This window comes from Natator depressus, chromosome 13, assembly GCF_965152275.1.
Source record: "Natator depressus isolate rNatDep1 chromosome 13, rNatDep2.hap1, whole genome shotgun sequence".
Taxonomy (NCBI): Eukaryota; Metazoa; Chordata; order Testudines; family Cheloniidae; genus Natator; species Natator depressus.
In genome coordinates, this window is record NC_134246.1 from 4,125,995 (window position 1) to 4,144,794 (window position 18,800).

At 48.0% G+C, this 18,800-nt stretch overlaps 1 protein-coding gene across 2 annotated transcripts; it reads left to right on the forward strand.

Moving 5' to 3' along the window:
- The first annotated feature begins 335 nt into the window (after window positions 1-335).
- TNFRSF6B (TNF receptor superfamily member 6b) lies at window positions 336-13,381 on the forward strand. 2 transcript variants are annotated; one of them, XM_074970372.1, is made up of 5 exons: window positions 339-707; window positions 3,319-3,501; window positions 4,527-4,905; window positions 7,100-7,297; window positions 12,544-13,381. In XM_074970372.1, exons 2-5 carry the CDS (start codon window positions 3,427-3,429, stop codon window positions 12,825-12,827), a joined length of 936 nt encoding a protein of 311 aa, XP_074826473.1. In that variant the 5' UTR covers window positions 339-707; window positions 3,319-3,426; the 3' UTR covers window positions 12,828-13,381. The 2 variants fall into 2 exon arrangements, with proteins under 2 accessions (XP_074826474.1, XP_074826473.1); XM_074970373.1 differs by lacking the exon at window positions 3,319-3,501 and having other exon boundaries at window positions 336-707.
- Window positions 13,382-18,800: the final 5,419 nt, after the last annotated feature.

The window sequence follows — 18,800 nt, forward strand, 5'->3', positions numbered from 1 at the left end:
TTAAATACAGTCCCAAGCCCCGCAGCAGGGACAGGCTGAAAAGGGGGAAGTGACACCCCTTCTGGCGCTGTCTAGTGCGATTTAGAGCCCCCTTCCCGCTGGGAGTTTCCAGGGGGCTCTAAATGGGGGACTGCCTTATACACGGGTGGTCCCCCGGTATTGCGGACCTCACTGGGGGGCCCCGTCCCCTCTGCTGGGTGGCAAGCAGCACTGCCCTCTTGTGCCTTTCCCCAGACAAGGGCGGTGCAGCGGCTTCCAGGTAAGGGACACGTGTCCCGGTGCTGCCCCACCTCTGCTTTGCGCCCTGGCGCGGCGAGCCGGCGGCAGCTGGAGACCGAGCCGGGCCGGAGCCCTCGCGGGGAGAGAGCTGGCGTCTCGCGGCTCCGCGCAGCGCAGCCGGGGCGCTGCGCCTGGCGCAGGGGGGATTTTCAGAAGGCGGCTACGTGGCTGTCACCCTGGCCGGAGAGGAACCAGCAGCCGGCAGAGGCTGGGTCTGGCTGGAGCTGTTCAGCAGCTGCCCGGAGCCGGCAGCTTGATGATTCATCAGAGCTCGGTGGTTCTTACGCAAGAGGCGATTCCAGGCCTTGCTGTAGGGGCAGGGCTTGGGCTTGGGCTTGGGCTTCTCGGTTATAAAGTGGCTGGGTTGGTGGCCAGCAAGGCAGAGACAGCTAGGGCAGCAGCAGCTGTGAGCACCAGCGCTCAGCCCGGTAAGGAGGGGAAAGGCAGCGGCTGGCTCCCTGTCTGCAGCCCGGGGGGGCCTGTGTGGCGGGGGAGGCGTGTGTGCGGCGTGTAGATGTGTATACCTGTGTGTGGGAACTCGCTTTATAAGCCGGGCTGCAGTTCTTCAGGATTTATTAATTTCATTTTGGGGATGGGGGTGTGTGTTTAACACTTTTTGAGTTTTTATGCAGATGTCGAGCAATCCAGAGGCGTTTTCAGGGCTTTCTCTTTGTACACGCTAGTGCAGGGAGCGTGTGTGTTAGTCATGACAGTAGAGCACACTGTAAAGCGTATGCTCTTTGTCACATTCAAACCGCGTTCTATTAAAGCACACTAGGGACACTTTAGTGCACACTAGCAGGGTCAACGGGGACTAATTATGCGCAACACATTAGTGTGCTTTAGAAATCATACGCCCTGGAATGCGCATTAGTGCTGTGTGTAGACAAGCCCTTAGATACAAGTAACCATTTCCAGTATTTTTCTGCTGTTTATTGGGTAAACATAACTTTATTTATTTTTGTAATGGGGTGTTATAGCAGTGTTTATCAGTGAAAAGCTAAAATCAGAAGCCCTAGAAATACAGGACAGGATAGAAAGTAAGGTCAGTCTTTTTTGTTTCATAACCGTTTTGTACTCTTGTGCGATTAGGACTGATTTTTATGAGTGAGCGTCATATATGTCTGTGTATCATATATGATCGTGTGTATATGCAAACTGTGTGTGTGTGTTTGTCTAGAGAGAGCGGTATAGATATAGCAGACTGATTTTCAGAGGGAGTTGGAAGCAGTCAGCACCTTTGCAGACCAGGCTGATGAAATATGTGTGACGTTCTCCTTGACTTTCAATGAGACTAAGGCTCCTAAGTCATGTTGTTAAATTAGGGTAACATTTTCAAGTGTCATTTTTATTCAGTAAATTGTAAGAGCTTTAATATGGAATTACAAACTTTATTAAGCAGATGGTTTTAAGCTGATAGACCAGACTACTTGCCTGGCAGCTTGTTCTAGTTTTTCTAGTAGAAATTTGTATGTATCAATCGCAGAATTCTTAAATATTCAGTTAGACCCTTGATAAAAATCCATATAACTTTTTCATAGACTTTTTTACTAAAGGCTCAGAGGTAATATTTAAACTGGTGTAGTTCAGCTACAAAGGAGGGAGGGATAGCTCAGTGGTTTGAGCATTGGCCTGCTAAACCCATGGTGGTTGTGAGTTCAATCCTTGAGAGGGCCACTTAGGGATCTGGGGCAAAAATTGGGGATTGGTCTTGCATTGAGCAGGGGGTTGGACTAGATGACCCCCTGAGGTCCCTTCCAACCCTGATATTCTATGATTCTATTTCTTTTTAAAATGCTGAATGAAATCAGGTCATAGGGTAACAATCATCATATTAGTCACCAGCAGGGGTTTTACCCAGGATCTCTGGAGCTAAGGCCAGACTTTCAACAGCTTGAGCTAAAGGACAAAGTCCCCTAGTTGGTAGCTGTAGCAGACATCCTCTGTGGATCAGGCACAGAAGGGGATGCGTAACATACACTGAGCAGTGGGCAACAGTAGCGTAGGGGGTAATTGTTTATCAAATGTCATGCAATTATCTCAGTGCAAAAAGAAGATCATCTCATTCTTTGCTCCCTCTGTCTCTCATCTTTATGCCAGACTTGACTTTGTCAGCTCCTAGATACACACAACTTCCTTGTGTTAAATGTTTCAAAGGCCACCTTCTGAGTAAAGAATTCTTTGACTATTGTGTCTGACTCCCTATTGCTCTCTCTAATCCAGATCGTTTCAGAAAACTCTGAATCATCCTTGTCTGACTGTTTTCTTCTCACATCTCCCTTTGTCTGTGAATCCACCTGCTGCACATCTCCAGACTCAAGAGAATTAAACTTTACCTTAGAGCTCTGCTCTGCCAAAATCCTTATCCATGTATCATTTCTTCAATGTGGCTACTGCAATACCCTCTTCTATGTTCTCTCTAAATCCATAGGGGCCCATAATGACTAATGACTCTAACTCCAGGAAGTGGAGCCATATAGTCTAAGGCGGTTCAAAATTGCCCGCTCTGACACGTTCTCTGGAGTTCCCTGGGGTAAGCTTTACAAGCCTCTGACTGTCTTCTCGCACCCATGCTTCTCATCTGCTCTAGGAACCTCATTCTGAGTGGATTGAGGTGACCTTCCTTTCACACTCTCTGTTTCCAAGTCACTGAATCACTTCCCTTCTGTAAGACCCCACCTGTACTACACAACAGCCCAGTGTTACATAACTGACAGTGCAATCATGTATAACATTCCAGAGCACCCTGTGAATGTTGGATTTGTGCCCCCAACTCTGGGGCTGATTGAATATTACTGTTGAGATCCCAATAAAGAGGATCTCTGCTTATTTAGGCTGGATCATTTAAAATCATAGCCAGGACTGAGAGATCTCAGCCCTTGGTGAGAGGTTGTAACTCTTGTTCTTCTTGGGCTTCTTCTTTTGGACACACCGGGATCCGAACAGAGCATCACTTCTGTGTAGGGATATTGACCTCTGGATAAGAGGTGTCCATTAATAATTCACGCTCTTTACTGTGTGTCTTTCTGAATGCAACAGAGCTGGAGCTTCAGCAGAAGTTAGCATCACTGCATCCCACGAGAAGAGAAGCAGCCCAGAAATCATTCTAGGGCCCAATCCAAGCATCTGGAGACGTCTCCAAATACCATGAGTCCTAACCCTAATACCACCCTCTGTGCTATGCTGTCCAACCACACACTGAATGTGAGACATTCATCCAAGGTAACATCCTGTTTGCTCTCGATGTTGGTCTAATGTGGTTTTAACAGGAAGGGGGTAACCAAAAAAGGCTCCGTGGCTCTCCAGACCTTTAGTGAAGCCCCACCTTGTTTCTCAAAGGGTATTAAATTTGTATGAAAATGTTAGTGTCTTTGTATTTTATGGAAAACCTCTCCCCCTCCACACACCCCAGGGCCTTCAGTCCTTAGCTGGAACCTCATGTTCTAAAAGGCTCTAATTGTAATTTTGTCCCATCTCAACGTCCAACTCATTTATTTTCTTTTAAAGCTGCAGGGATGTTGGTAACTGTCAGGATGTTCGTTAAATCACTCTGCTCCTCTTTTAGGGTTCTGTATCTGAGTGTCTTTGTTTTCTGCTTTTCGTGGGGCTCCTGTCTGGTAAAATTCCCTACGTCACTGCAAGCCGGGAAAAACCTGTAATCCCAAAGCAGCTCTATTCACTCAAACATTGCACTTCACTTCCTTGCCCCATTCAAGTCAATGGCAAAACTCTCCTTCAGACCAGGGTGGGGCACTAAAGAGGGATATGGAGAACATATACTCATGCAGGGGTCTCAGTGAATTTGGCTGCTCAAATAGGTCTTTGTCTGCAGTGTGCTGTACAACACACAACATGGAAAGGCCCTGCCCCGAAAGGCTGAGAGCCAGCAGGGACAAGAGGGCTCATGCTGGGGAGCCCAGAGGGAGGAGGAATGAAGGGGATTTTTAAAATTGGTTTCAATCACTTCTTGTGGGCATGGCAAGAAGCAGGTTTTAAGGAGGCACTTGGGGTGGGCAGAAGTGGTGGGTTAGTGAGTCAGGATGGGGGGGGCGCATTCCGTGTCTCTGGGGCAGCATGGAAAAGTGAGTGGGAGGAAGAGCTAGATGGGGCAGATAACATTGTGATCCAGAATGGTGACCCAGTGGTAATCATGAGAGGCCATTCTGGTACCCAGCTGCTGTTATTGTGATGCTTCTCTACAAGAGGGCAAGGGAAAGGCTATAGTTCTTTGTATCTCTTTTCCCTAGTGGATGGTTACTGCCGTTGTGCTTTTCCTGGCCGTGCCTAGCTTCAGCACCACGCCCACCTACCCATGGAAAGACCCTGTGACTAACAACAAAGTGGTGTGCCATCAGTGCCCTCCGGGAACCTTTGTGGCCCAGCACTGCACCAGAGACACACCCACCGTGTGCTCGCCGTGTCCAGATCTGCACTACACGCAGTACTGGAACTACCTGGAGAAATGTCGATACTGCAACGTCATCTGTGGAGAGCGGCAGGTCGAGCTGCACCGGTGCAACTCCACCCACAACAGAGTGTGCCAGTGTCGGCACGGCTACTACTTCGAGTCCGAGTTCTGCATCGAGCATGCCAAGTGTCCTGCCGGGTCTGGAGTAGTAAAACTGGGTCTGTATTACAGCTGGATAACTGAGGCCAGGGGTGTAGAGCTGTGTCTAAGGGCCTTATATATTCTCATGCGATTACTGACCTGTCAGAATCCAGGAGGGACCTGTTAAATAGCAGTAGTGGATAACCTGGGGTTATGCATGTGTATTCTCTCACCATATATATGTGCACCACTGCCCTCTGCTGGATGGGATGTCAGATCCACTCAAGTGAGTAAGAGAATGTCGCCATCTAGTGGCTACGTCCTCTGAAAGAGCAACATCCTACTACTGTTGTCCAAGTATAAATATTTCAATGGTTCCTGCTAATTTGGCCATAATCTCTTGTGGGCACCCAGGGCTGAAGGCAATAAGGCGAGTGGGCAAGGAAGGTTCATTGGACGGACCAGAAGGGGTTTGCTTGGTGTCTCAATACTGGGACAGCACTGACAAATGAACTTAGCCATGGGGCTGCTTTCTGGAATCCTTATTTGGTGATTTTGAAAGCACGTATTAAAGATGGAAAAGGGGCAAATGACTGATATTTCCCCCTCCCCTTCAAAAAAGCAGTTATGTAACAAAGAGCATTTAAGGGTGACTCAGAAGTGTAGCTCTCTAGCTCTGGATGACGCGTGGATTACTGAAGAATATTAGGGAGTTTTTATTTTTTCCTTAGCACAGCTCTGTCTAGTTGTTATATTACCCCCTTTCCTGTGGTATTTGAGGGCTTTCCAAAATTACAACATGTATACAAAGATGTATTTTTCTTTTTCCCTCCCCACTACAGTCATCAAGGACTGGCCTCTATTTATTTTGGATTTAAGCTGCAGTTTTATAGTAGGCAGGCCCAGTCTAGCAGTGTGTTTTGCCTCCTACACTGAAGACATTGAGGTTTGTGGCCATGTTTCCCTGGCAGTCTCCATGACAGCATTCCAGATTCATAGGCCAGTCACCGAGAAAGTCCTGTCTTCTGTACACACGAGTCTCATGCATGAGGTTGATGACTTGTTCCCATGGAATATGGCTATTGTGAGATGCCACGATTAGGCATGGTGAGCTAGGTGCCCACTTAGGCCAGTTCCATGTAGGTTGAGTTTGACCAGGTGCTCAGGTGACAGTGATGAGGGCCATATAAGTAGGATGGGGAGCCAGCAAAGGGAGTGAAACAGTGGGGTGATGGGCTCCTTCATTCTGCACCAACTGTGCCTTTTTTAAGGTTAGTGGCTTCGTACCAAGCACGCTACCTTCCTACCCGGGGAATGACGGTAACAAAGCCCAGAAGTCATGAATGCGAACCACAGTGAGGTGCAGGCAGGCATCTAGTTATAGCTGGAAAAGACATTTATTTTTCATGTTTGCGACTACTTGGATATCCAGAAATAGGGAGGAGTCCGGGCGCGCACCAACGCAGTGGGCTGACATCACAGAGATGGCAAGTTCTTCAAAGGGCTTTGGAGCAGAACATGGCCTGCATTCTTTGGAGCAGTGACTCCTGAGATCACAGATTCACCCATTAGTTTCATGTACAGGGCTTGTTGGCTTCCGTAAAGGCTGAGCGCTCTGTCCGGTGTGGGGTTTCTCTTGGCACGCTGGCTGTTCTCTTACGATTTGATTTTCTGCCTCATTTGTTTCTGATCATCAGCGCGAGTCAGGTGCATCCGATGAAGTGAGCTGTAGCTCACGAAAGCTTATGCTCAAATAAATTGGTTAGTCTCTAAGATGTCACAAGTACTCCTTTTCTTTACGCGAGTCAGTGTTCCCAACCCAGCTGGCTGGGACCCCAATATTGGGCTGTCTTGCAGCCAGATCCTAAGTTTGGTAACTGCTCATCCTCCTTGAAGGATGGGGACTGGGCTCAGGGCAGGGCCCCTTCTCTGATCCTGTGAATGATGTGTACACAGAGCCTAATCTCTCTCTGACATCCCCTTATGCCCAGAGGGAACTCAGAGCACTGCCAGATGCAGACTCTTAGGGCCAGATTCACCATTGCTTTTCACCTTGAGCACTCATTTACACCAGTGCACAGTGGATGTCAGACATCTGGTAGTGACTTGCGCTTACTTTACACTGGTGCAAATGACTGCATAGGCACAGGACAATGGCGAATTGGTCCATCTTCTTTTACCATGGTCCCTAAGGGGCCATTGTCCCAAAGACAATGGATGTGTACTGCAGGTATTTCATTGCTCAGACTCTTTCTGTGCCCCGTTTTGCAGGTACTCCCTATCAGAACACGAAATGTGAGAAGTGCCCCCACGGGTTCTTCTCATCCTCCAGCTCCAGCACAGAGCCATGCAAGCGACACCAGAGCTGCTCGCAGCAGGGGAAAGAGACTAATGTCGTAGGAAACCAATTCCATGACACCCTGTGCACCACCTGCAAGATGTTCAAGGGAAACGGAACCCAGGAGTCAGGTGAGGAGCTTGGTTCCCTTGGGGACGGAATAGCATTAGCGGATGTAGAGTGGGGGATTATTCAGGTCTGCCTGAGTTGGGGGAGGGAACCTATGTGCTAGAGTCATGTTGCTACCAGGGCTGGAGTGAAGCTTTCTGGTGTAGGTTGTTCTACCCCAATGTATCGGATCAGTTCCAGTGGAATTTAAAAGTACAAAATTGGTTTTAATTAAACTACAAAAAGGACAAACTATTCGCCCCCTAATTCACTGAAAGCTTGGCTAAGATCATCTTAGACAGGGTCCCCTGGCACCCTCTCCAGCCATTGTCTCATTCAATTAATGGCACTTTCCTTGGCTTTTACCTACCCCTGTTTTCCTCCCATCCCGATCTCTCAGTCTAGCTGTCAGGAAGATCTCACTGTTGGCACCTTTTCTTTTTGCTGATCTCCTGCCCCCAGATAGTGCCTGCATCAGGGCACGAGGCATGTCAGAATCAGCCTGTTACATACAGTCTGAAGTAGCAGTGAGAACATGTTGTTCTGAAGTATCTGGCACTGCCCTTCTGGCAGCCCAAGACACACAGCACTGAATCATGCAGGAAACTGGAAATAGATTAGAAGTCTGCAACAGGTGCAGAAGTAGTTTGCCGCAGACAGGGCAGCTTTGCTGCCTCTCCCGACTGCGGCCACCAGTCTCTATTTTTTAACTTGTTTTAATTTTGGTTTCACTTCTAGTCAGTGACTCCTTCCCATTTAACCTTCATTCTCAAACTGACCCACTGAGGCAGATTGCCATATACCTGAGCCAGGCAGCTACTCCAGAGCCACTGCACTAGACCAAATGCGCTGGACGGGAATGAAGACAATAGATTTGCTCCCACTTCGTAGTGAATCTGTCCCTTTGACTTCCATGAGGCTGTATAGGTGTAACAGAGAGCAGAATCTGGCCTTTATGTCTTCAACAAACAATAGCTTCCCTTTGCCCAACATGCAGCGGAAGGGATGCTTCCCCCAGCAAATGTGGCAGAAGGAATCTCTTGTTTTCCATCCCCCCCGAGTCCCTCTCCCTGGTCAACATTCTTCTCTCCTCATCAAGAATTTGATGCAACAGCATTTCACTAAATTCCAGTCAGAGCAGAGGTTGGCAATTCTATAATAGGAATCTTGACTCACACTCTCACTTGACACTCCCTGAGTCAGCCTTTTCCCAACGGGGCAATGGTAGCAACTGAAATGTTCCTTGGAAAGGAAGCAAGTGACAATCGCAGTCATCAGCACGTGCCCTTCTCTAGTTAATCATCAGAAACTGGCTCTGAATCCTGCCCTGGGGTTGTTTATATACACATACTCATCTCTTGAGCAACAGTGCACTTGCAAAACGGGAAACTTATGAATGGAGCGATATTTTTAACTCCCAATTTGCAAGAGTGTTGTTACAGAGCAGAGTAGCGTGTGTGTACTATGCCTGCATATGTCTTTATGTACATAGCTACAGATATACACAGGCACGTCGGTAATTGTATACAAATACAAACTCTGTAGATAGGGTTAAATTCTCTGCTAGTGTAAACTGACATGACTCCAGGGCCAGATTAGCCCTCCTGTGGGCCCGGGGTTATTAGATTTTGTGGGGCCCCTGTATACAAGTCTTTTTCCTGGGAGGGAGTTTGGTGCAGGAGGGGGCTGGGGCAGGAGGGGTGCGGGGGTCTGGGAGGGAGTTTGGGTACAGGAGGGGATTCTGACCTGGGGCAGGGGGTTGGGGTGCAGGAGGGGGAGTGAGCTGCAGTTCCCGCAGGCAGCTCCCACCAGCAGTGCAGCAGGGCTCAGGCAGGCTGCCTGCAAGCCATGGCCCCACGCCACTTCTGGAAGCGGCCGGCTGCTGGCATGTCTCTGCATGCCCCTGGGGGGACGAGGACAGCATGTCTCCATGTGCTGCCCACGTCCACAAGCGCTGCCCTCGTAGCTCCCATTGGCAGGAGCTGCGGGGACGGTGCTGGGGGCAGGGGCAGTGCGTGGAGCCTCCTTCCCCTTCTCCCCCCATCAGGGGCCACAGAGACATGCCAGCAGCCAGCCACTTCTGGGAGCAGCGTGGGGCCAGGACAGGCAGCCTGAGTGCCCCAGAGATCACTGCCTGTGATTTATTTTTGCAGGGCCCCCCTTGAGCTGAGGCCCCAGACTCCCTGCCTTAAGTCCCTGCCTTAATCCCGCCCTGCATGACTCTGTTGAAGTTAATAGAATTCAGCAGAGAAACTGGCCCAACCCATTCCTCCACGGGTTCGAGTTCTGCTGTAAAATATTGAAAATACTCTAGGCTGATCTTACTCCTTCCCAGGGTTCCACTGAACATTCACACTAGGCCAAGCGAAATCCCCAGGTCTGGGCGCTGCTACGTTTTGGGAGCGTTTGGGTCCATCTCTGTTGTGAGCTTCTGGCCTGCAGTATGACCTATAGGATCAGGCCCATAGGGTCAGATTCACTCTGGTGCAGCTCCACTGAAATCAGTGCATTTAAACAGGGGATGAATGTGGTCCTTTAGCGTAAGCTCAGGATTACTGGGACTCGCGTCAGCTGACCCATGTTAGGATGCCTGCGCTTGAGTATCTACATTGTATTTTAACCCTAGGTTAAGACTTTTCTAACCCGTGCTCGAACATAGGGCTCTGACGTCCACAGTGCAGTGCACAGACCCAAATCAAAGTAACCATATCCCAGAGTCCCTAGAGCCCCTCCCCTCCCCAATGTGTTCCCTCTAGCCCTAGGAATGTGGGTCTAACATTGACCAATGAAGTACCTTCCGTCTGTGTCTCCCCCCACACTTTCTATCTGGGTCCTTTATTTTGAGCACTTAATTTTAATGAGGCGAGTGCCAGGTGAGAGCTGAGTGTTGGACTGATTTTTCCGTTTGCTGGCTGAACGGAAAAATCGAAAAAACCCCATAAAATCTGGTTTGTTTTGAACTAGGGCTGTCAATTAATCGCAGTTAACTCACGTGATTAACTCAAAAAAAATTTATCGCGATTAATCACACTGTTAAACAATAGAATACCAATTGAAATTTATTAAATATTGTGGATGTTTTTCTACATATTCTGTGTTGTAATTGAAATCAAAGTATATTATTCTTGATTACAAATATTTGCACTGTAAAAATGACAAACAGAAGAAATAGTATTTTTCTATTCACCTCATACAAGTATTGTAGTGCAATCTCTTTGTCGTGAAAGTGCAATTTACAACGGTAGATTTTTTTTGTTACATAAGTGCACTCAAAAACAAAACAATGTAAAACTTTAGAGCCCACAAGTCTACTCAGTCTTACTAGTTTGTCTGAGAGATTGGCTGAACAAGAAGTAGGACTGAGTGGACTTGCAGGCTCTAAAATTTTACATTGTTTTATTTTTGAATGCAGCTCTTTATACATAATTCTACATTTGTAAGTTCAACTTTCATGATAAAGAGATTGCACTACAGTACTTGTATGAGGTGAATTGAAAAATACTGTTTCTTTTGTTTGTCATTTTTACACAACAAATACTTGTAATCAAAAATAAGTATAAAGTGAGCACTGTACACTTTGTATTCTGTGTTGTAATTGAAATCAGTATATTTGAAAATGTAGAAAACATCCAAAAAATTTAAATAACTGGTATTCTATTATTGTTTAACAGTGCGATTAATTGTGATGAATTAAGACACCAGGGACTTCACGGACAATACCAAGCTGGGAGGGGTTGCAAGTGCTTTGGAGGATAGGATTATAATTCAAAATGATCTGGACAAACTGGAGAAATGGTCTGAAGTAAATAGGATGACATTCAATAAGGACAAATGAAAAGTACTCCACTTAAGAAAGAACAATCCGTAGCACACATACAAAATGGGAAACGACTGCCTGGGAAGGAGTACTGCAGAAAGGGATCTGGGGGTCAGAGTAGACCACAAGCTAAATATGAGTCAACAGTGTAACACTGTTGGAAAAAAAGCGAACATCGTTCTGGGATGTATTAGACGGGGTGTTGTAAACAAGACACAAAAAATAATTATTTCGCTCTACTCTGCGCGGATTAGGCCTCAGCTGGAGTACTGTGTCCAGTTCTGGGTGCCACATTTCAGGAAAGATTTGGAGAAAGTCCAGAGAAGAGCAATAAAAATGATTCAAGGTCTAGAAAACATGACCTATGAAGGAAGATTGAAAAAATTGGGTTTGTTTAGTCTGGAAAAGAGAAGACTGAGCGTGGACATGATAACAATTTTCAAGTACATAAAAGGTTGTTACAAGGAGAAGGGAGAAAAATTGTTCTTCTTAACCTCTGAGGACAAGACAAGAAGCAATGGGCTTAAATTGCAGCCCAATTTAGGTTGGACATTAGGAAAAACTTCCTAACTGTCAGGGTGGTGAAGCACTGGAATAAATTGCCTAGGGAGTTTGTGGAATCTCCATTATTGGGGATTTTTAAGAGCAGGTTAGACAAACACCTGTCAGGGATGGTCTAGATAATACTTGGTCCTGCCATGAGGGCAGGGGACTGGACTAGGTGACCTCTCGAGGTTCTTCCAGTTCTATGATTCTAAACATGTTCTCCCAGCTCTATGCATAACCCATCAATCCAGCAACTCACACAGGCAATCAATATTCTCTCCTCAGCTGGTTTGATTTACAGTAAACAAACAAATCTGCATAATTCAGGTGCTTTCATGCAGGCTGGAGCCGATAATCACGTGCTGGGGCACACTAGTGCACTGACCTGCTTTGCACATGCACTGCAGTGTTTGGGTGTGTGCACAAGCAAATCCCATTATGTGCACACCCATGGCCACACAGATCTCTCTCTAGCCGAGTGCACAAGCATAGGGATTGTCACGTGTACATCTGGTAGTGCAGGCACAAAGGTGGGCCCATGATGTGTACGTAGCCAAGGTCTGAAAACCAGGCTCTGTATGCAGCAGGCCTTGTGCAAGAATCAGTAGGACGAATACATCAGTGGAAACCAGGGGATGAGACCAGCAGGTATAAGATGGGACAAATGTCAGGGTCAAATTTTAGACTGTCTAATTTGAACAGTATTTCTTTAAGAGCTTGGGCTGTGCTGCTGGGTCTGACAGCTGGTTGACTGCCCACTTGGGGCTCAGCTGCTGACCTCATGTCATGGGCCTCTCCAGTTATACTAGGGTTTTTCTCCTAGTTCCGATCCACAGAGAGCAATGGGGTTTGCCCTTTCATCCCTGCACTCTAAACCTCATGCTGGTTTCTTCCTCCCCACTCTAGGAAATGAGGACTGCGAACAAGCAGTGATCGATTTTGTGGTTTACCAGAACATCCCGGTGAGAAAGCTGAAGCGCCTCCAGCAGATCCTCGAGGGGCACCTAAAGGGGATCCTCCACAAGGACACCAAGGCTGCCCTTCAGGAAAAGTTCCACACGTATCTCACCCAGTTGAAGAAGGACCACTTGGAGCTCATCAAAGTGCTGCTGGATGCACTCCGGGCAGCGAAGCTGTATACGGTGGAAGAGATGGTGCGGAAACGTTTCTCCTTGGAGTTAGAAAATTAACAGAACTGTTTAGGGTTTTTGTTGTTTTTGGTTTTTGTCTAGCTTGATTAATTTATTAACTTTCCACAAACTAACTCGAGGTGCACCTTGGAGAAGACGAATGGTGGGGTAGTGAATGGTGAGTCTCTGACTCATTCCCGATCCTCTCCATTCTGACAGCTGACCTCTGTCCCAGTGTGTGCGCGCTGTCTGTCTAACGTGGCCGCAGGTGAAGTCTGTAATGCAGTCTGTGCCTCGGCTATCAGAACTTCACTGCAAGTGGAGCTGGATGAGAATTCTGGGAGAAACTTGCACTTTGAATCTTAACCTCCCCTCTGGGAAGCAGGGGTAGATGATGTTGTTACTTTATCAGAAATGAAATGCATAAGATTCCAGAGAGAACATGCCATATCTCTTGACTGCACAAGGGTCCCTGTTGCCCTTCCTTGGGCCACTGTGCAGAGTTTAATTTTAAAGTGCACCATATTTTTAAAACAATATTTAAATGTTTCCTGGGGGAGGCTGCCTTTCACCTTCCAATGTTAAGTTTCTTTCAAAGAGGGGTTTATCATTGAGAGATGAGTCAAGTATAAGACGCCTTTGGGGTCACTAGTTACAGCCTCTTTTAAATGTATTTCTACAGTGCCTTGTTTTGTACAGTTTGTCATGTTTGTTTGATACAGAGAAATGCAAAGATGACATTTGCCTCAGACTCCATGTTATCTTCATCTGGCCTTGTCTTGGAATGCCCGATTTGTGCATTCACATCCGTACCACGAGTGTAAAAACTAATCCCTGTCTGCACCGAGAGGTTGTGTCAATTTCAGCCACCGATGCAAACCTCTATCAGACACCATTCAGCTAGTGCAAACACTTTCAAGCAGGCACCAGGGCAAATAGCAGCTTTTCCTGTCTGCACTAGGGTTTGCACTGGTGTCTGGAACCAAGGCAAACCCTCTGAGTAGACGTGGCCCTAGACTCCTGTCCTGTTGCGCTGCTCGGCCCTGGCCTGATCTCTGCCTTAAAAATGCAGCATCATGACAGGCGCCATTTGGTGTCCTCATGGCCGTGTTCTCCTCAGGGCCCTGGATCGCTGCCACATGCACACATCCCTCAGCAAGCCCTCACATTGCTATGGAGCCAACGTGCAGTTACATAATCTAAATAATGCCGTTCCTCTGAGTCAGGGGCTGAGAGGCCGAGCGTCTCACCACACACGTCCGCTGGGAGGAGAGTTTTGGTTTTTTAAACCCTTAGGGAAGTCCCTGGGGATGACTGCCATATGTACACTTCAGCTGATCTGCCATGACGTCACACAACCACAGCTTCCCTCTGGGACGCATTTAGCTTTTTATAGCTTTATTTGAATGCTTGCCAAGAACAGGCTATGGTTTGGAGGGGGAAGGGAGAGTGGTTGTTCAAAGGACGCTCCATCAGTGGTTGTTCAAAGGACGCAGAAAATTTCTCCACCTGGAGCAGTCTCCCTGCTGAAGACCAACTTTAAATGGCTCTGAGCACACTGGACTTTTTGAGCCTTAATTCATCTGCTCCTAAACATTCCCCCCCTCCACCCCCAGAGTTTTAGGAAGAATGACTTACAGTTCAAGGAAGTCTGCCTAAAAGTCAGCTTTCTCAGTACAAACTGCTCGAAGAGTGGAGATCCCCAGGGGACTATTACAATTGGAAACCCATATAGTTTTCATGTCATTCTGCTTGTCATCTCAGATCCCGGTACTAACACATTGTCCAGGCTGTGAAAGTCCCAGCATGTAAGCAGCACTACATTTAGCCACACCTCACCTAGAAAATTAAGTTGCTGAGAGGTGTGAAAAATCTAACATAAAGAGCCAGCTGCTCTCATCTACTCCCTCCTCGGGTGCCCAGACAGCAAGTGTGAAAAATCGGGAGGGGGGTGGGGGGTAATAGGAGCCTATATAAGAAAAAGCCCCAAATATCGGGACTGTCCCTATAAAATCAGGACATCTGGTCACCCTACTCCCTCCGGACATGTGCCCAACACTACAGCTCCCAGAGCCTTCTCCTGACCCCTGCATTGGATTCCCCCAGGGACAGTTTTGGTTGCAGTCAGGAATACAGCGTGTGGAAAGGTCTTTACCAGAAGGTTCCCCTGTTCCATGGGACACTGAGTCAGCTTTACACTAGGGAGAAGCCCAGAACTGATGATCAGGAGCGTGTACCACGAAAAAGCTGTAAAACTGGGCTTTCTGAGTAATAGATAATGTGCAAAAAACCCCAATCTACCACATATTCCAGCAAACTGGTGCAGAAAGCAGATCCTCTAATGCAGTGATACTCAGACCTCAGAGGTTCAGGAGACAAATTAGTGATCAACATGACCCAAAAGAGCCACAGTCATGTAAATTCATAGTTTCATTTACTACAGTACTGTATACTCATATTTAAACAGTAGGACCGGTTAATAACTTAGTGCGATATATAACTTAATTGGTTAATTGAATAACTTAATTGGTTAATAACCTAGTAAAAGCATCCTGATTGGTAATAATTAAATCACACAGTGTTTGATGCAAAGAGCCACAGGAGACACGTTAAAGACCCACTCGCAAGCCTCAGTCTGAGTATCACTGCTCTAATGATGTTAGGGCTCTGGGATGAAATTCTCCCTTCACTGGGCTTGTGCACCATTTAAATCCATAGGGCCTTCGCTCACAAGTCATTTCACCCACAGCAGGCCAACTTCTCCCCAACCACCTGCCAGCCACAGGGACCCTTCACTCAACCCCTCTACCATCCTAGTATTGCTTTGGTTAACTGGAATATCAGTCCCTCCCCACCCCTTGCCTTTCCCCGCTCCTGGCCCAGCCCTTCCAAATAGGAGATCTTGGAGCTTTTAAGAAAGGAATAAAAAATCACAGAGAAACCACTGATGTCCTGTCCCTTCCCCTTATAAAAGAGAAAGGCGGAGACAGGGCTGAGAATGGTGCAGATGTCCACTGAAGGAGAGTCTTCAGAGTACGACTGCTTTGCAGCAAGGCACGGGCTAGCAGAAGTGTGTCTGTTGCTGCTGGGGGTGGAGAAGGCTGGGTAGGTGCTCCCATCTGACGCTCTCCTAGGATGCAGGAGGAAGGGGAGACGCATTGTGAGGTGAAAGGACAAGAAGTTGCCTCGCTGGCCTCCAGCTGGCATGCACAGCCTTGGCTTTCACCAGTAAAGCCCTACGTGGCCAGGGACCTGCCTTCTCCTCTTGCCCCCTGCCCTGCTGCCCCAGTTGTCATCCGCTTCCGTGCCCTTGGTTTAAAAGAGGAGGGCTGGTGGCATGACGGTCTCCCTAGGGGTAGGGGCTCTCAGTTTAGGAACCTGCTCCCTGCTGTGGGGTGAATCAGGCCCATCTATTTATGGGGGCTGTTACAGGAGAGAGGGGGGCAGAGTGTGATGCTGGGGGAGAGGAAGGGAATTTTGTTCTCTTGGGGGCTGCTGGTTTAGTTGGCTGATTTCTAACCTGGGTCGGGGCCTTTTTTCTCTGTTTTGTTTAAACATCTAACTCGCTGACAAGGGAGCAGTCTTTTTACGCTGTCCTTCTGCGTCTCAAGGGCCCTTCCAGCTCAGGGTTGTAAAGCACTTAAAGCCCCACGTCACCCCTGGGAGGCAGGAGCATGTGATTAGACCCGTTGGACCAATGGGGAAGTCGTGGCCCAGGCCTTGCTCACAGTTGCCCAGGGAGTTGGTTGCAGACCCAGGAGAAACCCTCAGATCTCCTGGTCCTGTGATTTAACCAGATGAGCAATCTGCAAAGCACAGGCCAGCCCTGAAGTCTGTAGGACGCTCCAAGCCAGTGTCTTGACTTGGGTCCATCTCTGCCTGGTAGGAATAAAAAGCGCACCACTGCAGTGAGCAGCGGGAGAGTGGAATCCCGAGGACCCTCGGCCCGTTGGGTCCAGGCATCACCTGCTCAGCCACAGGGCTCAGCCTATGTTGGGGTGTTGTGTGATGAGGCACATGGGCTCCATGGCTTCCTCTGAACTATTATTATTGTCTCTATGACGGCGGTGCCCTCGGGATCCCAGTTGTGGGACCGGGCTGCACTTTGCTAGGTGCTCTGGCATTGCCCTATCAGGATATGGGGCTGGACAGCTCATTGTCCTGCTTCTGATGGAATAAATTAGGGAGTCGCCAGTAGACGTTGGCCCATCAGGGCACAGGTATCACCCAGTGTCACTCTCAGAGCAGCCAAACAGTGCAGCACCTCCATGCAGTATTTGGACAGGTGCCAACCACACACCTTCCTCCTGCTCCGTCCTCTTTCTACGGAAAATGACTTACCGTGCCCGTACCATCTGAGCGGCTGGAGCTGTGTAGCAGTGGGCGCCATTTCACATGGGCCAGGTTGGTTGCTGATGCGGGAGGGGTTTCCCACTTGGCCAGGAAGTGGTGGATATGTGTCAATTTGGGATAAATTGCTAGGTTTGTCCATTTGTCTCTATTTTGTGAGTCGTTGGACTCTGCGCTCTGTGTGCCATGGGCTTTGGTCTCTGTGCATCTAGTTCCCATCGCTGCAGCCTCTGGGCGCTGCAGACTGACCCTGGTGGTGCTGTGTAATGGGGAAATAGCCTGTTTCTTGGGCTGTTTTTCCCAGAATGGGCTTTGTGCTTGGGTATTTACGTTGGCTGGAGTTTTGAGGGGCGAGGCTGGGGTGGAGTTCCCTGAAAGGGACACATGGTCATGAATGTGAGAGAATCACCCTATGGATGCAGAGGTGCCTTGCGAATGTTTTGAAAATCCTGAATTGTAGGCATGCCCTGGTGGGTCTGTTTTGGCAGCATCCTCTCCTGGGGCGGGCGAGGTTTGGGTGAGTTTGTAGGGAGGGTTTGTGAGCTGGGATTCATTAGGGATAAACTCCATTTCTGGGACTGCTTTGTCAGGCTGGGGTGTGAGGATTTGGGGATCTTTTCATCAAGCGGGGCTGCTTTGGCATTTGGTTCGGTTTCTCGGTTGTTGGTAGGAATCATGATTACCGCTGGTTTGGGAAGCTGTGTTCGGGGGAGGGAGGTTCCCCCTGTGGCACCTCATTTTGACTTATACAGAATTTCTACATGCTGAAAAAGTCTCTCTGCTGTGTGAACTTGCAGAGTGATGGGGGCTGCTCTCTTATTTACAAAGGTCTCCAATTACCTTAGCACGTATTCCAGGAAACCATTCAGTTTCCAGGAAGCTTCATCTTGCCGTTAAATCCTGCATGTTAACACTGTGTCAGTTAATTCAGCCTGCCTGGAAACAGGATGATTTCCCCCAGACCTGAGGTGTGTTAGCTTGCTCCTGTGTAGGTCATGCTTCTCATTCCAACCCATTTACTGAACCCTTAGAAAACGGCTCAGCCCACTCCCCATCCACTCTGCTCCTCTTTGTATTCCTCAGGCTGCTAAGAATTGGGAGGGTGAAAAGAAAAGTAGTTAGGAACATAGGAACTGGCCGTCTGGATTACATGCCAGGTCCATCTCATCCACTATCTTTGACAGTGGCCAGCCCCAGACCCCTCAGGGAAGGAGTAAGAACCCCACAGCAGCAGATGTGGGATAAGCTGCCCCCCCTCTACATTAGATTTCATCCTGGTCTCTAAAAGGCAGAGATCGTCTTAAGCCCCAAAGCATGAGGTTTGATATCCCTTACAACCATTTTGTTATGATAAATATGCTATTAATTATAAGAACTCCAGATTGTGGGTGAATGGCTTAGGGAAAGTCCAGATAAGGGTCTTTTTTCTAGAGGAGGGATTAGAAACCCCTTTATGGACCCCATCATGGCTTCCTCAAAGCCATGAGAGGGCTGGGATGAAAGGTGCCCAAGAAAGGCAATTTACAGAATAGGGAAAAAATCTCCCATTGAGGAGAAACCCCACAGAGAGCACGTTCTGGCTCCCTAAAATAGTGCTGAGAAAACATTTATTTTGTGGTTGGTTTATTGTTCTTTGTGCTGGAGAAAGCCGTGGGCGGGGGGTTCTTTACAGGCTCATGTTTG

Excerpts from the sequence above, each read along its gene's own strand:
- TNFRSF6B (XM_074970372.1), top strand. The coding sequence starts at position 3,427 with ATGAGTCCTAACCCTAATACCACCCTCTGTGCTATGCTGTCCAACCAC. Across the intron at positions 4,906-7,099 it reads GTCTGGAGTAGTAAAACTGG|GTACTCCCTATCAGAACACG; the intron begins GTCTGTATTACA and ends CCCGTTTTGCAG. Across the intron at positions 7,298-12,543 it reads AAACGGAACCCAGGAGTCAG|GAAATGAGGACTGCGAACAA; the intron begins GTGAGGAGCTTG and ends TCCCCACTCTAG.